This window comes from Lepisma saccharinum, chromosome 2, assembly GCF_977018435.1.
Source record: "Lepisma saccharinum chromosome 2, izLepSacc3.1, whole genome shotgun sequence".
Lineage (NCBI taxonomy): Eukaryota > Metazoa > Arthropoda > Insecta > Zygentoma > Lepismatidae > Lepisma > Lepisma saccharinum.
In genome coordinates, this window is record NC_139230.1 from 8713229 (window position 1) to 8732759 (window position 19531).

Genomic DNA, 19531 nt, shown 5'->3' on the forward strand with positions numbered 1-19531 from the left:
ATGTGCGCTAATAAGGGCCCAGCTCAACATGGAAGGTAAACGAAGGAAGATTGCTTACTTGACTCTAGATGACAGACTGGAAAGAACGTTTAAAAAATATAAAGGAAGTGATGATATTGTCACTTGTTTGAAAAAAAAATCACATATCCAAAAGCTTTGAAGAGGTACTATGAAGTCCAGGAGCTTAACGTTGACTTATGAGAGTAAAAAATGCAAATAAAGCAAATATTAGTGACGGAGCTTAATTTGAGCTCAATGGAAAACTGATTTTAAACACGCCTATATGCAATAAAGTATAATTGACGAAGCCAATAGCTGATTTTAAACACACCTATATGCAATACATATTGCATGTAGCCAGTCCAAAGCCTGTGAAAAGTGTGATTGAAATCAGTAAAATTCACTTGACTGTTCAAGGTAGAGCAGGCCTGCGAGAGGAATAACGATTTATTTTTGGATTTATTTGTTGTTTTGAGTCCACTTTATGCACAGTAAGGCTAATCGGGACTGGACCACTATGTGCTTCCAGAGAGCAATAATGAGAGACAGCGGGCGGAGGGGAAGGTCCTGAGGTCATTGCCTCAGGGGCGGGAGGGAGGGGACAGTGGGTCACGCGCAGCAAATGGACTGGTGGCGATTGACAGGACATCATTTTTGTTAGGAGGTGAGGAGCAAAGAAATAAAGAATAATTTTATGATTTCCAAAATATAACAGCTAAGTATTTGGCAGAAAATCGTGAACGCTATTTTTATGGGATGGAAATTTTCGAACTCCCTCCCCAAGTTAAATCTCATATTTGATTCTGCTCCTCCCCCCAAAGGTTATGTCCCAGGTTACGCCTACAACCAAGACAGTAGTGCTTCTTTCTGAGCATCTCCTCATCTATTGAATCTAATCATCATTCATCCCAATCGTCGCGATTAGGCTAAAGCTGCAGAAAAACTACTTAAAATAAGAAATCGGTGAAGTGTTGATCTTACGACGTGAAAGTAGAGCATGCTTTACAAGAACGGCCAATGACTTGAGCTTCCAAATGTCGAACTGCTACATCAGGCAATCGCATCCAAAGTTGTCCCAATATTTTGCAGTGACTCATACCAGGTGTTGGATTGGCTTTCCCACCTTCAGCCAGGTACTTATGTTAATATCGACTACCATCTCTGTCTCGTCCTACGTTCTGGTACGCTGCGCTGCAATGCAGTTCGATTGTGAGCATCCAGGTGAAAGTTTAGTAATGTTGCAGCACATCCCTTGTAAATTATTCATGTGGAAACCTTTCTTCCTGAGCTTTTCATTCACACCTCTTTGATGCTCCACTTCTAATGAACACAATAAATCCCACCTCTGCAAGCTGGCCGACCTCCTTGGCGGAGTGGTTAGCGATGCGCACTACGATGCCAGGAGTTCTGGGTGTTCGTCCCTTCATCAATTTCATCATATCATCACTTACCCTTATCTTCCCGGTTAGTCAAAAATGGAAGAAAAGCGAAGTAAAATAAACCAAATCAATCTGCTATCTGCAGCAACACGACTTTCTTCTAGCAACGGCTAATGCATTACACGTTCTGTTATGTACCCAATAGGCCTAATACTTGTAAATAGTTGCTAAAGTGAAACAGAGATGGCAGCACTAGGCGTGTAAAGAAGAAGATCGCTGTATTATAAATAAATGATAGTGTAAATAGACGTAAAAGTTAATCAGAAAGATAAACAATAAAATACCATGTAAGAAAAATAAAGATAACTAATTAATGAAGATAATGGCAAAATTAACAATGTACTCATATGTAAATAGATAAGACATTTAAAGAAGTGGAAATACCAATATAAATGTGTGTCTCCTAACAGATCTCTGATCTGTAAGCTTACTAAGATCACCTTTGTGGAATTTTTGATTACATCAGTGGCGGCGCGTTTCTATTGCGACCCATAGCACTTTTTGGCTGCGCGTCACGATCGCTGCACCGACTTGGGAGCGCTTTGTCAACCGCAGCACCAAGTTTACACTTGTGGTCGAGAACAGTATAGTTGGTGGCGCGTTCCCAAGGTGGGTTACTAGATAGGACTTGTTAATTCGAAGTATAAAAGTACAAATAATAGGCCATTCAATGAAGGACAAAAAAAGGCCAATGTCGGAAATAATTCTGTAAAAGCTGAATTTTGGTCAGTTGTTAGAACACTACTAGTAGTGAAAAATCCCAAAAGTCCCCGCCCCTCCTCGCGGCGCTTCCCCCCAGCGCCCTCCCAAACATCAATTTCGTAGACTCTCAGTTATTGAACTATATCTCCGTAATCAATAATCGTAGGCAGGTAATCTTTTTAGTCTTAATCCTCATTAGATGCGCTACAAAAAAGATGATGTTCAATTTTTCGATAATGTTGGTGGTTTTGCCGTAATTTAAAAATAATAATCTTCAAAAAGTGATTTTTTCCTAGTGCTTTCTGAAGTTTTTGCAATTTACAATTATCAATTACAAAAATTAAGTAATGAAAATATGCTTGTTTAGCATTCGTTGCATAATCGAGGGTTATTTATTTCCGCCGAACTTTGTGGAAGGCATTTTGAGAGCATATGACTTTGAATGACAGTACCAAAGATGATTTATGCAAGCTATTAGCTTTAATAATACAGTATAAAATATTGATCATCAACTTTTCTAACATCCTTTTTGTTATTCAATTATTTATCTGTTTAACACCAATTTCCTTTCCAGGGAAGTTGTTTCTATACAAATTTTGGCGATGATCTTAACTACACGTAAGCTAGATAATGAATACGTGCTGTTATATCTATTCTTATACCGTCTTTTTAACTATTCATGTAATAATAATACAATATTAATTTATATTTTAATTAATCTAATATAATTATTTAAATGTAAACATTATTATTATTTCTGAGACATCTGGTTCGGTCCCCCCCCCCCTTCGAAATATGTTTCCTGCTTCGTTAGTCTGCAAAATGCAGTTCAGGATTACTAAATAAAAGGAAGGTTAACATTCAGAAAGAGTCACCCAAGCTAAATGTGGAAGCATTGGACAATGAACAATACCCATTCAACATTACGTGCTATTCTACTCTACAAACCTAGAAATATGTAGAGAGAAAATTTTGAGGTTTGTTTAATTCGAACACTGGTTCCAGGCTTTGTTTGCCTTTCAAAAATGACATTTTCGAGGCAATGGCCTAATGTATGTGGTATAAAGAGGTAAATACGAGCACGTGCGTCTTTTGTTGAGGCCTGGCTATGACCGATCTAAATTGCCGGAAACCGGTGCTTGTGAACTCTACACAGCACCTGCTGGCTCAACACGAGGGTTGTGAATGTTTGTCTTCGCGGACTGGAGACGGGATGAGGGCGAAAGTTGCGTCACGTGACCTATAAGAAACAAAGACAGATGTTCAATCTAGATATCGTGTTGTAACCTAAATAGAGAATGTACATGTTTAGAGCAGAAAAAACAGATTAAAAATATTATACATAAAATATTTCTATCTTCAAATTACCGCCAGTAACCAGAATGAAGGTTGCAGTAGCGTGCCCAGGATTTTGGAAAGGGGACGGGTTATGTGTATTTTTTTAGTAGCCAGTTCTCATTTTGCCACCTTTTTCTGCCATTGATGTTATTTTTTTTGTATGACCCCCACCAACACCCCCTTGGGCACGCCACTGGAAGATTGATTTTAAAAACTTTCAGAGCAAAACCGCATATGGCTGACGTTAGACGTGACACTTTTTTGTAACACTTCATTATTTTACATTGCTGCAATTAGATTATGGAGGAAATTGTATTCAGTGATTTATCCACACATCCCCAGCAGCCCCTCCAGCACTCCCCTAAATTTTTCAGAAAGGCTCAATTTAGCATATTTTTACTCGAATTTTACCATTACACCCCCTAAATACGAACTTAAGCTCCCCTAGATGGAAAGTTTTGGACAACCTCTTGATTGTATTAAACAACAATACTGAGGTGAGCACAGAAGCAACGTGAATGTACCAGGGATCTCGGGTTCGAATCCCGGCCTGGGCATAGGTCCGTCATAGCGCGCTGTGCTAACCACTCTACCACGGAGATCGGCAGGATCCAGGGCGAAGAGGTGATGTTACCAGCATCCCCCCGTATATACGAGGGAGAAAAAAATAAAAACCGCAATACATTTTTTCCACTATTTTAATGCAGGGATAATGTTTGATTGTACATTATTTTTCTGTATAGTCCCCTCCCAGTTCAATGCACTTACGCCATCGGATAGGTAGTGCTTCGATACCGCGTGAAAAAAATTCTTTCGGTTGACTGTGTAGCCACTCGTTCACCGCCGATCGGACGTCTTCATCAGACTTGAACCTCTGCCCTCCAAGGTGCTCCTTTAATCGACCAAAGATGTGGAAATCAAATGGTGCCAAATCTGGTGAGTATGGCAGATGTGCTAGGCACTTGAAGCATAGGTCATCGATAGTTTTCATGGTTGCACGAGCAGAATGAGGACGGGCGTTATCATGTTGAAGCAAAACACCTGCACTCAGCAATCCCCTTCGCTTTGTGCGTATCGCTGGCCTCAAATGGTTCTTGAGAAGGTCGGTGTAGGTGGCACTAGTCACTGTCGTACGTGGGGCATGTAGTGTTCCAGAATAGGACCTATCTTATCCTAGAATAAAGTCAACATAACATTACTTTCCCTGCAGAGGGCTGGCTGCGAAACGTCTTTGGTTTCGGCGAAGACGAATGTCGCTTGCTTGCACGTTTCGTCTCCGGTTGAAAATGGTGCACCCAACTTTCATCCCCGGTGACAATGTGAGCTAGAAAATCCTCGCCCTCCACTTCATAACGCCTTAGCAGCTCTTGACATGCGTCAACCCGACGGACTTTCAGTTCCTGCGTCAGCTGTCGAGGAACCCACCTGGCGGACACTTTTCTGTAGCGGAGTTCGTCATGCACTATGTGTTGTACTGAACCGAAGCTCATATTTAGCAAGGAAGCCATTTCAGCCAGGGTGGCACGCCGGTTTTCCTGAATAATTGATTGATTGATTGATTGATTTAGTTTATTTTACTTCGCGTTTTGCGCCTCTTGGCTAATTTGCGAAGATGGATATGAGTGATGAAATGATGAAATTGATGAATGGACATTCACAAACAACCAAGCCCGACCGGGATTCGAACCCGGGACCCTTGGCGTCGCAGCGCGATGTGCTAACCACTCGGCCACAGGGTCGGGCGGTTTTCCTGAATAAGCCGATCTGCTGCAGCTATGGACTCCTCTGTCACAACTCGCTGAGCCAGACCCGGACGGGGAACATCAGTCAATAAAGTCGTACCTTCTGCGAATTTCTTGCACGAATCGTAGACTTGCCGCTGTGACAGACAGGCGTCCCCATACTTGTCTGCATTCTCCGATGAATATCAACCGGTTTCACACCTTCGCTCCATAAAAATCGAATAACTCCACGCTGTTCCTGCTTGGTGCAACTGCGTAGTGGTGCCGCCATCTTGAATCAGCTGTTACTCACATCCAACCCCACCTACCGTCACTGCTTCGTACTACCAGCAGACGTCAAGGACTGTGTCTGCAAATTTCCAAATGCATAGAAAGAAAAAAATATTTTTAATGGCACTTTTGCACAAACGTGGGTGGGGATAAACAGCGGGCTAGTTGTTTTCGTCCAATCACACTCAACCTTCAGCCAATGGGCGCATCTGTCATTCTGCTCGTCTACTCCACGTGGAGTCTCAGTCACATGACTGCGGACACGCTGTTGCCGTAGTTTGCAACTTCAATGTGGAGACCGTGGGAAGGGGCAAGGACAAAGTGGCGTAGAGTGTTGAGAGTAGATGTGTGGCAGCACTGTGCGGTGAATGTGATCGTTGCAGCTGGGGGACGGGCTACGTGGACTCCAAAGTCAGCCGGTCGTTAACGAAGCTAGCGTGTCGACTATACCACTGCCGTTAGAGTTAGGCAACACACGTAACGTCTTAGGGAAGCGAGTATTTCAGGGTCTAGGTGTCATTGCCGCTGACTGTACTTATTTAAGCATCTCCCAGTTGCCGCCACTTGTGGTAAATCGGTACTGAAAAATTAAAGGTAAAGTAAAGGTAAATTGTTCCCCTGTGCTTAGCACCACGCCATGAAGGCGTATAGGGGGTAACGCCCCACACTTTCTTGATCCGGTCGTGAGTGGGGGTGATGTGATCAGCACCACGCCCCTGACCCTGACCGCCTTTACCCCCCAGGGTTTCCCCCAGGTACCCATGTTATTCGACTATAATAAAGATATTTGGGATTTATTGCAAATGGATGCAAGAAATAATCCATAGAGGCAGTGGTTATTGCAACACAACAATACATAATGGAATAATATGTAATATATATAAACACATTACTTATTAAGAGAGCGTTTTCCAAATAGACATTGAGTGTAAGGTGTGACCCTTTCTAAAGGCACCCAGAAGTTAACCTCACTTCCAAGTAGTACACATTTTGCAGACGGACTCACAACCAGTATAATCCTCGGTGAGGCTTGTGCTGTCCATATGTGTTTGTCTCTTCATCCATCTCATCATATCACCATTCATATTCATCCTCATCTTTGCGATTAGCCAAAAGTGGCAGAAATGCGAAGTAAAATAAATCAGTAAATCGAAAGAAGATATGTATAGCGCAGCTTTTCATTACCAAATAAAGAATCCTTCAAATACATATGTATATATATAGTAATTTACCCAAAACCCTGTATATTTGTGAAACCTATAAAGAGGCGAACGGTAGCACTAAATCAGCAAAGCATTGATGTTCTTGAATAAGCCCATGCTCATGGTTCAATGGTGCTGTAAATGTTTGGACTTCCATTGCAAACTCAGAATGCATACAAACCTTTTAAATGTTATCAGCATATGTGATCAATGGGTTTGGAAATGTTAGCAAGGTCTACATAACAACTGCAAGCAGACTTAAGTAAATTTGCACTTGTATAGATGGTTGGAATGCGCAAGTTTTGATCCATTCTCTAAAACTTCGATGTTCGAACATGTTCTTTCACCTAATGTGTTGTAGTTAATGAGATCGTGATATTGTCGGCTATTTCACGTCGATAATAATATTTGTATCCATCACAAAAGAAGACAAGTTATCTCTTGTGTCTTACTTCGTTGCACATTCCGAAGGGATAAGCTACTAAGCAGTCTTGTTGTCAATCTTGTCTCAACTTCCAATCCCCTGCTTCATTCTCGAAAGTCTCGCCTCGAATGTCAAAAAACGCACAGAATTTGCAACTCAAACGAGAATTATTTGCATTTCAGGACCCTGGGGTTTATCCAGAAATCTCCTTATGGGGGACGTAGGGGCAAATTTACTGCCAATTTGACTTTAAATTGAGTCTTTGTGGAAAATTTTAGAGGGTGTTGTGGATATTTGAGAGGGAGTGTTGGGGTGTATGGTTAAATAACTGACAGGATGAATATCTACTTATAAGGCAGGGATTATGTGAATGCCAAAATGCATGTCAACATGAAGATTTGTGATTTGATTTGATTTGCTTTATTTACTTCGTTCGCTGTTTGTGCCACTTTTGGCTAATTCGCGAAGATGTGATGAGTGATGATATGATGAAATTGATGAATGGACACTCACAAATATCCATACCCAGGCCAGGATTCGAACCCGGGACCCCTGGCGTCGTAGCGCGATGTGTCAACATGAAGACAACATACTTTCGAGTTAAGATTTGTTTTCGCTCTAGTCCCAGCAGAGGGTTTTTGATTGATTGATTTGATATTTTAAGTCCACTTTATGCACAGTAAGACTGATCCGGACTGGACCTACAGTTTAAAGTGGGATCTGGACCACTATGTGCCTCCACCGGGTATCGAACCCGGGACCCCTTGATTACAAGGCGACGACGCTACCACTGCGCCATCGGGGAGGGATTAATGCTCCAACAACTTCTTATTTTTTTATTTGCAGTGTTCTGCTATGTAATGAAGTTGGATATTAATGCTTTATTAATGCGAAGTTGTTACAGTACTTGAATTATTTAAGCATGTTTAAGCCAATTGAGTGGGCAGCAGATGAGGCTGAAGACGTTAGGCCCCATTCTTATTCCCTTGTGCCGAACTCCGTGGCGGAGTGGTTATCACACCCACGCTACGACGCCAAGGGTCACGGGTTCGAATCCCGGCCTGGGCATGTGTGTTCTTTGTGAGCGTCCCTTCATTTATTTCATCATATCATCACTCATCCCCATCTTTGCAAATAGCCAAAATTGTCAGAAAACCGAAGTAAAATAAACCAAATCAATCGATCAATGAATATTCCCTCGTGGAGACGCTATTGATAATGATGCACTCATGACTAAATAAGAGTAATCCTTTTTGTAATCAAAGAGTCTTGCATATGTACAGCGATGGCACATTTCAGTTTCTTAGATCCCACCTTAAATTTCTGGACATGTTATTGGTAAAGATACACATTTATTTGTAACTTTTCCCCATCCATGTATATCCAATTTCTCTTAAAGTAGGTAGCCACGGCTGACATATCGTTGTTTTTCAGGTTGTGCAACAGTGCAGTAGCTGACTTCTACTTAACGTACCTAGAAGAAAGAAACGAACCAGTTGAGCGAGGTACTTTTGAAGTTCTGCTCGACATACAACTTCAGCAGTGTTTCCACTGTTTCATGACAGCCGAGGTTTTATGGCAGCGTATAAAATGCGTTTTAATTTACTGAACTTGCGTGACACTTTGAAACCCCAAATTTCAAGACACGCCACTTTCAGATTCGAGCAGGCTCCACGCGAACCTTCTGCTAGCAAGAATTTTGCTTTGTTAGTTGTCGATTGTTTATTTTACTTCTTTAGATTTTGACGTGATTGGTGGAGCTTGTAGTAGGATGTATACATGCTGAAACCATGTAACAGTCCTGTAATTATTCCAACATGGCACAAAAATTCCTTCCCCCTCCCCCAATCGATCACTTGTCGCAGATGTTTGAGTGCAAAGTCTGTGTGTTGACTTGGCGACGTGCTGAGGTTCACTTCATTAACGATTAGTTGGGTGACCGAGTAGGAACGTATGCTATCGATTCAAGGAAAAAGCAAAGAACAATTATCAGCCACAAGTTGAGATTAAAAGTGCGACACATGACATCATATACAACTTAATGTTAGTTCGAAACAGTTGGTTGAAAAGACAAGACACGCTTCTTATCTCCGGAACAGATAAGTGAGGCAGAGGATCGGTGTTCAACGTTCACCTACTGGCTCGAACCTTCGACAATACGATCCCGTTGCGTCATCTATCATGGCAATTGAAGAACATCAGCTACGAAGCTTCAGCCAACAGGTCATTCGACGTAAGTACACTGTGGAGGAAAGGCTAAGCGATGCCGCCTCGATGAAACGATACGAGTTCTCGACCACCACGAGGGGAGCTACGTTTAGCCATGTGGATTGGAAAGCAGGTACTGTAGTTCCTGTGTGCTTTCTTTGCACAAGACGCACCTTATTTGATCTTTCTGCACTCGAAATAGCAGCTTCACGGCAGGCCATTGTTTGAATGCGGTACTATTTAGTCTACGTAATGTTCGTTGTTGTTCACTGCATGACTTTCTGTTTCTATTTTTGCCTACGGCAAAAGTTATTTTAAGGTGTTTCTTTTTACTCCTCTCCCACATCTTAGTGGTGAGGTATGCGAAACCGTGACGTCCTCAGCAACGGCGAAATAGAAATGGTAGAATTGAGTACAAAATACCCACAAATTAAAAAAAAAAGAAAGAAAAAAAAGGCCAGATCTTACCAGTGATTTTATGCTCAAATTATCCACGGCATGAAACATCTTACGTGTTGTAGACAAATTAATGACAGAAATATTGTCAAATATTCCTTGAAATTTCTTGTGCCGCCCGTTTAGAAGTTTATTAGCTTTTATGTCTAGTTTACGCACAGATAGGCTAATCTGAACTGAACCTACAGTTTAACGTGGAATCCACAATGTGCCTCCACCAGGTATCGAAACCGGGACCTCTTGATCGCAAGGCGACGACATTACCACTACACAATCGGGGAGGCACCTCTGCCGCTCCTGTATTTTAGAATCTAATAAACTTTATTTATGCTCGTAAATTCAAAGTGGAACGAATGTCTGCTACCGCGACGAAGCATTTAAGGTAATGCCTTGAGTTCGAATCCCTGGCGTGAAATTATGTTAGTTCTCTTCTCTATTTCACTGTTAGAAATTGACAAATAATGAACTATCGTGGCAAGGTCCTTCAGATCCTTAAGTGTAATTTTGATTTATGCCTTTGATAAGTTCCCACAGCGAAAGACAGGACCTCTTGTATGTGCTCCTGCTGCTACCTTAATTACCTCTAATCATTAGATATGACGCAAATTAGAATGTTGCATGGACTTGCTGTGTTCTTGAACCTGCGGTCAACAATCCCATATCAAAGTTAAAATTAATCTTATTTTTATGTACTTAATCAGTTTTTCTTTGCGTCAGATTAGATTGCGCACATGTGAATATTGTTTGTGCTAGGTAATTTTTCATTGAGGCGAATTTTATACTAATCCCCACCCCCCCTTACGGTAGTTTTCTTCTAATATTGTTAACGCAAATAAATAAAGCATGTGTTGCCTAACGTTATTTTACCTGAAGGAAGCAACCAAAAAAGTAGCAACAGAAAGCTATTTCGATGTAACTGACACATGTTACACACGTTCGTTCAGTCTAGAAATTATACCAGAAGTATTTTTATTCAAAGATATCTGTAGCTATTCTATTTTTCGAGGAGTATTACTGATATCAGTCTACTGCGAAATAGTAAGGTCGAGTCTCTGCCAACGAGTATTGGTCTCTGCAGTTACATAATAGCTTCCAGTTCCACGTGGAGAAGTGTCACGTTCAAGTGTCTTCTTCTAATCTTGACAGCGTATCATGCAAGCTGCAACAAAAAATGCAGGTTTAAGAATCTACAAACTGAAGCATAATTGTTTCGTCCTATATTTGTTCCTTTTAAATATTTGTTCCGAGATCTCTCAATATTCCATTTTTGTTGAAGGTGAAAGACACTCAAATGTCAAAATCTCTCCTTGGACTGCATTACCCCACGGCCAGTATAATCCTCCCTAGGGCTCTTGTTGTCCTGTCCTGAATTTTATCCTATCACCATTCATCCTATTCTTCGCAGTCAGCGGAAAAACGAAGTAAAACAAATAAAACTAATATCACCTCCCAAATTTCTTCTCACTACCTTGCCTATTGTAACTGAACTAATAGGCCTAAGTTTTCATTTTTAAGTATAAACAAAGGACAATTTCGTAAGTCGAGCGACAATTTTTCATGCTGGTAGTGATAGTAGACTAATCAAAACTTTAAGTAATGTGTTCCATGTGGAATTTAATGCGACAAATCTTCTCGCTAATATTCATTATTGGATGTATAAGCTGTGGATTAGAATAGCTTTCGAAGCACCTGAGATGGCGTCTCAATAGTATATGGGTTTGAGCTCTCACATTTTGTGGGGGTCTGGTGGATTCGAGGTGGAAGCGCATGTCTGTAGGTTCAGCCCCGATTAGCCCCTCAACATGTGTTATGTCCGAAGCTTCCAATCCAAGATACCAACTTCAAAAAGTAAATAACAATATCGCCTGTTCCCAAGCACTAAAGCAGGAGTAACAAATTACAGCTTCGGTTTTAAGCAGAAATATGTTTAAATATATTGAATTTCAACTAAGCTAATTACTTTGTTGCTTGAAAAATGAAAATTATTCGGTTACATATTTCTATATTTATTTCATTTTTGTGTTGTTCATTGTAAAAGCTGGCAACATGAGGGCATATCAGCGAGAAATATATCCTTTGTACTTCGATCCCCCACCCCTTTCCTAGTTGATAACTTCATTTTTTTCAGAGTATTTTGACCTTCAGTAGAAAATAACACTGAAGTATGTTGTGCACAAAAGTAAACGAAAGCTCCGTAAATAAAAATAAAGGGGAATAAATTAAATACAATTGGTTGGATAATGAATAAAATTCAACCAACGCCGCATTTCAATTTGTCACGTTCAACTTTGATATAACCTTACGGCTGGGTGTGAGACCGAAGCTAGAATTTTAGATAGCATAAAGACAGTTACTCGCAATGTTGTTCGTACAGATGAAGTGCGAGAAGTAAACGAAAGCACAAATTTCATTAAGCCTTAGTACATTAGGTATTCTCCCTACATTTAGTTATATCACACATGGTGATTTATTTACAACAGCTTGTTCGCCCATAAACTTTATTAATAACGGAAAAAAACGTACATTTTAGCACAAACATGCTACTTTGATGTCACATTTCTGTTCGTACAGTTGCAATGAAAACAGAAAAACAAACATAAAAATGTTACAACATGAGACATTTTAGTAGCCAGATGCATAACCCTTGACCTTAATAACAGCCTGGCATCTCCTGTGCATAGAAGTGACCAAGGTCTTGCAGATGTCTGGGCTGATTCCCTGCCACTCTAAAGCCACTGCCCTCTTCAGATCTTATTTTGACTTGCACTCATGTTTATGGACAAGTTTCTTCAAAAATGTCCGTAAATGCTCAATCGAATTCAAATCTGATCTTTGAACTAGTGTTTTCAACTGCTTTGGTACATTCAAAATCGACCAGTTCCTGTTGATTTGAGCAGTATGTTTGCTGTCGTTATCCTGCTGGAATGTGAACACACGTGGCAACTCCAGTGCTGGGCACTTTTTTTCACGTTATTCTTTAGGATATTATTATAGACATCTTTGTCCATGGTTCCGCCAATGACTTGCATTTTCCAACTCCTTTAGTCGACATACAGGTCCAGATCATAATGGGTCCTCCAACATGTTTTACCGTAGGCGTTGTATTGGCAACATAAATATATCCATAAATATACCTGGTCTTCTCCAGATGGTAAAACTCATAATCAGATAGATCATATTCTCATTGATAAGAGAAGGCATACTAGTATAATTGACGTTCGTACACATAGAGGTGCTGACTGTGCCAGTGACCATTATTTAGTAATTGCTAAATTAAGAGAAAGACTCTCAGTGATAAATCATAAGCAACAAAATCTAAAAGTTATAAAATTTGATAAAGGAAAGTTTGCTGATGAAAGAATTAAGAAAGATTACCAAATTAAACTGTCAAATAGATTTGATGTTTTGCAGGATTTAAATGATGATGAAAATATAAATGAAACAGACGTAAATAAGAATTGGGAGCACATACGTAATGCAATAGAATCAGCAGCTAAAGAAACTATAGGATACCATAAACCAAGAAAAAGTAAGCCATGGTTTGATAATGAATGTCATAATCTAATAGAAATAAGAAATCAGGCTAGACTTAGGTGGTTAAATAACTCGGATGATACAAATCTAAGCAATTATAATAGAATAAAGCGAGAAGTTAACCGCACGTTTAGAAGTAAAAAAAGATATTACTTGAAAAGCAAAATTAACGAAATTGAAACAAACAGCAAAAATAAAAATATCAGAGATTTATATAAAGGTGTAAATGAATTTAGAAAGGGGTGGCAACCTAAAGTAAACTTGATAAAAGTTAAGACGGTGATTTTCTAGCTGACCCAAGCGATATTCTAAATAGATGGAAGAACTACTTTAATGACCTTTTAAATGTTCATGTAGGAGATAAATCAGAAGTAAATGAAGTACACACAGCAGAACCTTTAGTTCCAGAACCTAACTTGACTGAAGTTAAAGATGCTATTAAAAGGCTAAAGAATAACAAAGCACCTGGCATTGATTTAATACCAGCTGAGTTAATTAAATATGGTGGAAATTCATTAATATGTCAAATTCATAAATTAATTTGTTTAATATGGAATAAAGAAGAAATCCCTCAACAGTGGAAAGAATCCATAATTGTTCCTGTGTTTAAAAAAGGTGATAAAATGAACTGCAATAATTACCGTGGAATTTCTCTACTCTCAACAACATACAAAATATTGTCTAACATTCTTTTAACAAGACTAACCCCATATGCTAATGAAATTATAGGTGATTATCAATGTGGATTTAAACGTAACAGATCAACTACAGATCAAATTTTTCACATCAGACAGACACTTGAAAAAAAGTGGGAATATAATCAAAATGTCCATCAGCTATTCATTGATTTCAAAAAAGCATATGATTCGGTCAAAAGAGATAAATTATATAATATATTAGTAGAGTTTGGAATACCTAAGAAGCTTGTTAGTATGATAAAAATATGCACCAGTGAAACAGAAAGTAAAATTCGTGTGGGTAATAATATGTCTGACAAATTTATAATTCATGATGGGTTAAAACAAGGAGATGCATCATCTCCATTGCTCTTTAATTTTGCCTTAGAATATGCTGTAAGGAAGGTAAAAGAAACTAAAGAAGGACTAAAATTAAATGGTGTGACTCAGTTGTTAGCATATGCAGATGATGTAGACTTACTGGGGGATGATATAAATACGATTAAGAATAATGCTAAAATATTTTTCAAAACTGCTAAAGAGATAGGTTTGGAAGTTAACAAAGAGAAAGCTAAATATATGCTTACAGGCCGAAACCAAGTGTTAGGTAATAATCAAAATCTAATTATTGATAACAACTCGTTTGAACCAGTTTCCAAATTCAAATACTTAGGAGTAATATTAACAAATGAAAATTATATTAAAGAGGAAATAAAAAGTAGGCTTAATTCAGGAAATGCATGTTACTTCTATCTTCATAAACTTTTGTCTTCTCGTTTAATATCTAAGAAACTAAAAGTTAAAATATACAAAACAGTAATTTTGCCTGTAGTATTATATGGGTGTGAAACTTGGTCCCTTACATTGAAAGAGGAACATAAATTGAGAGTATTTGAAAATAAGATCCTTAGGAAAATCTTTGGACCTAAAAGGGATGAGGAGACAGGTGAGTGGAGAAGGTTACATAATTTAGAACTACATAATTTGTATTCATGTCCAGATATTATTAGAATAATTAAATCAAGAAGACTTAGGTGGGCAGGCCATGTGGCACGAATGGGAGAGGAAAGAGGAGTTTACAGGATTCTTGTTGGGAAACCAGATGGTAAGAGACCTGTAGGAAGGCCAAGACGAAGATGGAGGGACAACGTTGAGATGGACGTAAAGGAAATCTGTAGGGATGGAAAAGAGTATATAGATCTTGCTCAAGATAGGGACAGATGGAAGGCCTGTGTTGCTGCAGCCATGAACCTTCGGGTTTAAGAAGGCTAGAGAGTTAGTTAGTTAGTTAGTTAGTTAGTTGTATTGGCAACATTGTCCTGCGTATTTGCCTTCCTCCACACTCTGGTCACACCATCTGATCGTACAAGTTTATTTTGGTTTAATCGGACAAGATCACGTTGTCCTATAACTCCTGATCCTTATGTAAATGCTCTTTAGCAAATCCGACTCTGTCGATACGTTTGCCCTGTACGAACAACATTGTGAGTAACTGTACTCTAGGAACATTTTACTTAAAACATTTGCACAAAGAGGAATGTCTGAAGAATATTAGGCACGCAAAAAAAAAAAAAAAAAAAAAGCCGCAGTGGTCTAGCTGGACTGCCACGTGGGAAACCGGGGTCGATCCCTGGCATGGGTGATCAAAGGTTGGGAAATTTTCCGACCTTGTTCCTGCATAAATAGGCTCTGGGGCACACCCAGCTTCTAATAAGTGAGTACCTGGAGGTAAAGGCGGCCGAGGGCACCACCACCACTGCTCGTTTATATTTGGTCCAATAGACACCCCATAGCCACTTCGATACATCTGACTCGTGATGTCAGGCTCCTTGCGGGTTTCCATTGGATACAAATATTTTATCTAAAGTTAATAACACGCAGGAAATAGCAAATAAGCACAAACTTTATTTTTTATTTGCAGTCTTGGTTGCCGAGCGTGTTAAGTGGTAGAGTTCGATTCTCCACCGAAGCAACGCTATCGGGGCCTATCCCTTCCAGTTAAGAAAATTATTGTCAAGCATCCCTTGCAATGTCTCCGTGTTGATCCCCCCCCCCCAAATTTTCTCAAATTCGGCCAATCCAGGAATTGCCGCTTCGAGCACGGCACCGAAGTTTCCAGGTTTGAATCCCGGCTTGGGCATGGGTGCTTTTTAAGTGCTCTTTCATCAATGTCATGTTAGGGTCCATCCTCATCGTCGCGATTAGTCAGAAGTGACAGCCTTAAAATAACGAACATACAAATACATGCAACAGTTTTGCGAGAATCAATTAAAATCGAAATACTTATTAGTGATTCCACACGTGGAAAGAAAACAGTCATTACTGACTTATTTCACCAGAGAACAAATACAGCAGCGGTATTGACCCTTACCACTGACCTCTGAATATATTTTGTTGTTTCGGAGCCCCAGGACACTCTTGAAAGTCTTAAAGTGCGTCAAACATTTAAAGTTGCTCCTCAACTTTTCATTACAGGTTTACAATATATTTTATTGCATCTGAACAGAGTGATGACCTAATATTGTTTTTGATGTGATGGGTGCTGCATTTCAATTCCACTTACAGTACAAGTCTCGTTATATCGGGACGAAACTTGTATTTTGAGTCTGCGCTTACCAATCCGTTTTTACACCGGTTTTACGATGGAGGGTTTCCAGAAAAAATATATTTATATGTATATATATTTTACACAGTTTGGTCTTAACGAAAGCCATCAGGATTCTCCAGTCTCCTCTTCCTATATCTCCGGAACGTGTTATGATCCTGAACGATCTGGAAATGAGGTATTATAAATAACCTCTCGTATTAATACAAACGATAAAAAACATTGTTCATTGTTACCTCTAGCAAACTGTGGAACATATTTTAAAATATATTTAATAAGTGAAAAGTCCATCACGACAAGTGGAAAAGCTCGAAAAATTTTCTTCAAATCTTCATAGACTCCTAGTCCTCCGAGATGGCGTAGTGGTAGCATGGTCGCCTAATCAAGAGGTTTCGGGTTCGGATCCTTTGAACTGTGAGCCCAGTCTCAATTAGACTTTCCGTGCACAAAGTGGACTTCAAAAACAAACTCAAACTCTTCGCAGACACGCAGGTCATAGGTTAAGAACCTTAGGAATACTAACGCCACATTTGGAGTAACTCGGCCAGGATTTGCATTTATCGGATCATTACCTCTATCACACTTGCTTTCTTTTCAGCTGCTAACTGCATACTTAAGGTTCTAGGCATGCTATCAAGGTCTTGAGTCGAGACTTATCGGCGATTTGCTTAATTCCGTAGTGAATGTTGGCGTAATCACGAGCGGTACGAGATTCCGCCTGGTGCAGCGTACGAAATGATCCAGAACCCTGGACCGGATAGGCCAGTGCAGGAGGGTTAATTGAGGTCAAATCGCTTGCGAAGAAGTCGGTGGGGTTGTCACTGATTAGCCCTTTCCAAAACATAATAGCTTTGATTCACATATGTTGCATGAGGGTTTCAACTTGCCAAAAGGCCAGGGCTTTTATCTTATCAAGGATGAATGGCATAGAAACATGCGCTCTCTCGTCTCCCTCCCCCCCCCCCTCTGCTAGTTTTGCCTGTGTCTTTCCCTTCTCCATCCATCCGGGACGTCCGCAGGATTTTTGTAAGGGGAAACAAGAGCCCCCCCCCCGTAAAAAAACACACACTCAGTTCGAGGTATAGTGTTCCTGAATCGATCTGTTAAGGTGTTGCAATATTAAGTTCTTTATAACAATTAACGCAAATTACCAATTAGTGAATTGTAATGAATGTTGTTCATTTGGAACCAGTGGCGGCGATTGGGTTTCATAACTGGGAGAGGGGGCAAGGACAGTTTACTTTCCCTTGGAACTGCGCACTAGCTGACGTCAGAGCGGAATACCTCGTTGTTAGGTTTAGTTCTCTTAGCACAAATACAATGCAAATGTATTATTTATGCTAAAAGAACTAAACCTAACAACGAAACGAAGGCATCCTAGATTTCCGCGCTGACGTCAGAACACGAAGGTTGCTAGAGTCTTGTGCGATCAGGGAGAGATGTCTAGTCCGGATGGAACTTTTTTAAAAATATATTTTTTTAATATGGAATTTCCATGATTATTCTTATGTGTGTTTGTGTAATGCAGTTGGAGAAACGCAATCTTTTGATCAACTTAGTCGACTTCGACAGTGTTTTGTTTGTTACTTTTTCAAACGTTGTGGGTAAGTTCTTTCTTGAAACTTTTTTTTTTCTGTTTTCGCATGAATATAGGAAGAACATGATGTCAATTTGTGACTGAAATAGTATGTTCTTCAATTTTCTAGAAGTGTGTTAACGTATGCAGTTACACACTTAAAAAACGTGTTCATCGTAGTGTGTGAAAGGAGCAAATTCCACATGACATACCAGACATTTATTGTAGTTGTTTTATATGATTTCTTCATTGGGTACTAGTTTACTATCCTTCGGACAGATTTCTTAATTTCTACAGAAGAAACTACTTACCGTAATAAGTTCCTGTGTTTGTGATTGTCCTTTCACCCATTTAATCTTATCACCATGCATCCTCATCTTTGTGATAAGCCAAAGGTGGCAGAATAGCAAGTAAAATAAAAACAAATCAGTCAATCAATTAAACTGTAGGTCAGTAGTACTGTGCCATTGTAGGTGCTGTAGCAGTACTGACCAGTGTGTTGTGGAGTCCCGAATAAGATAGTAATTTACTAATTTACCGCATAGTTAGTGTATTTTATGCACTAACTCCAAAATATCCATTTACACAAGAAATCTGAAACTTTATTTTGTTTTATTTTAAAACATATATGTACATTTCATGTTCTTCTATGGTAAAGGTAAAATTATGCATTTTTATGTGAAATAAGACTTCACCGATTATATTGCAGCTATATGATCACTCCTACTGAGTATGGCAGACTTCCAAAGCAGCATAAAGAAACTTTCTTACTTTCTACCTAAAAATCTGCTCCCTTCTGATAATAGTAGTGCTTTTATATATGTTGGAAGCGGCCCCGGTGCCCACCCAGCGTCGAATGACATGGGTACCTGGGGGAAACCCTGGGGGGTAAAGGCAGTTAGGGGCGTGATGCTGATGACATCACACCCACTCACGACCGGATCAAGAAAGTGTGGGGCGTTACCCTCACACCCCCCTATACACCTTCATGGCATGGTGCTAAGCACAGGGGAGCACTTTACCTTTTTACGAAAGCAATAAAGTATATTCCAGTAGAACCCAATTCATTACAATTAACCAATTTGTTCCAATAGTGTGCCTAAAAAGTCACATTGGCTATCGGAACCAATAGGAGAAAATTCCAGGTGGGTATAATTTTAGATTGTCATTAATTACACAAGGGCAACAGCCCACCTCTGGACATCCTTGCTCCCTCTCTACCAACTTTATCTGATATTCTGACATTTTCGTTATCGCGATTACCCTAAGCAGAGAAAACTTTGTTATTGCACGAATTGTTAGAACAATTATAACGAGAGCATGCTACTAGACCTGTTAATTGCAGATCTTGTGAATAT

General features: G+C 39.7%; 1 protein-coding gene across 5 annotated transcripts in view; it reads left to right on the forward strand.

Moving 5' to 3' along the window:
• Positions 1-19531, forward strand: part of LOC145983907 (1-phosphatidylinositol 4,5-bisphosphate phosphodiesterase delta-4-like) — a 207290-nt gene that overhangs the window by 98680 nt on the left and 89079 nt on the right. Inside the window, exon 1 of one of the 5 annotated variants that reach the window (XM_083117021.1) lies at positions 9079-9458. The exons of 3 other annotated variants lie outside the window; for them this stretch is intronic. In XM_083117021.1, the coding sequence (XP_082973147.1) occupies positions 9299-9458 (160 nt within the window). In that variant the 5' untranslated portion in view covers positions 9079-9298. Of the gene's footprint in view, positions 1-9078; positions 9459-19531 lie in introns of those variants that run through there. One more of the 5 variants, XM_083117024.1, reaches the window with a different exon arrangement.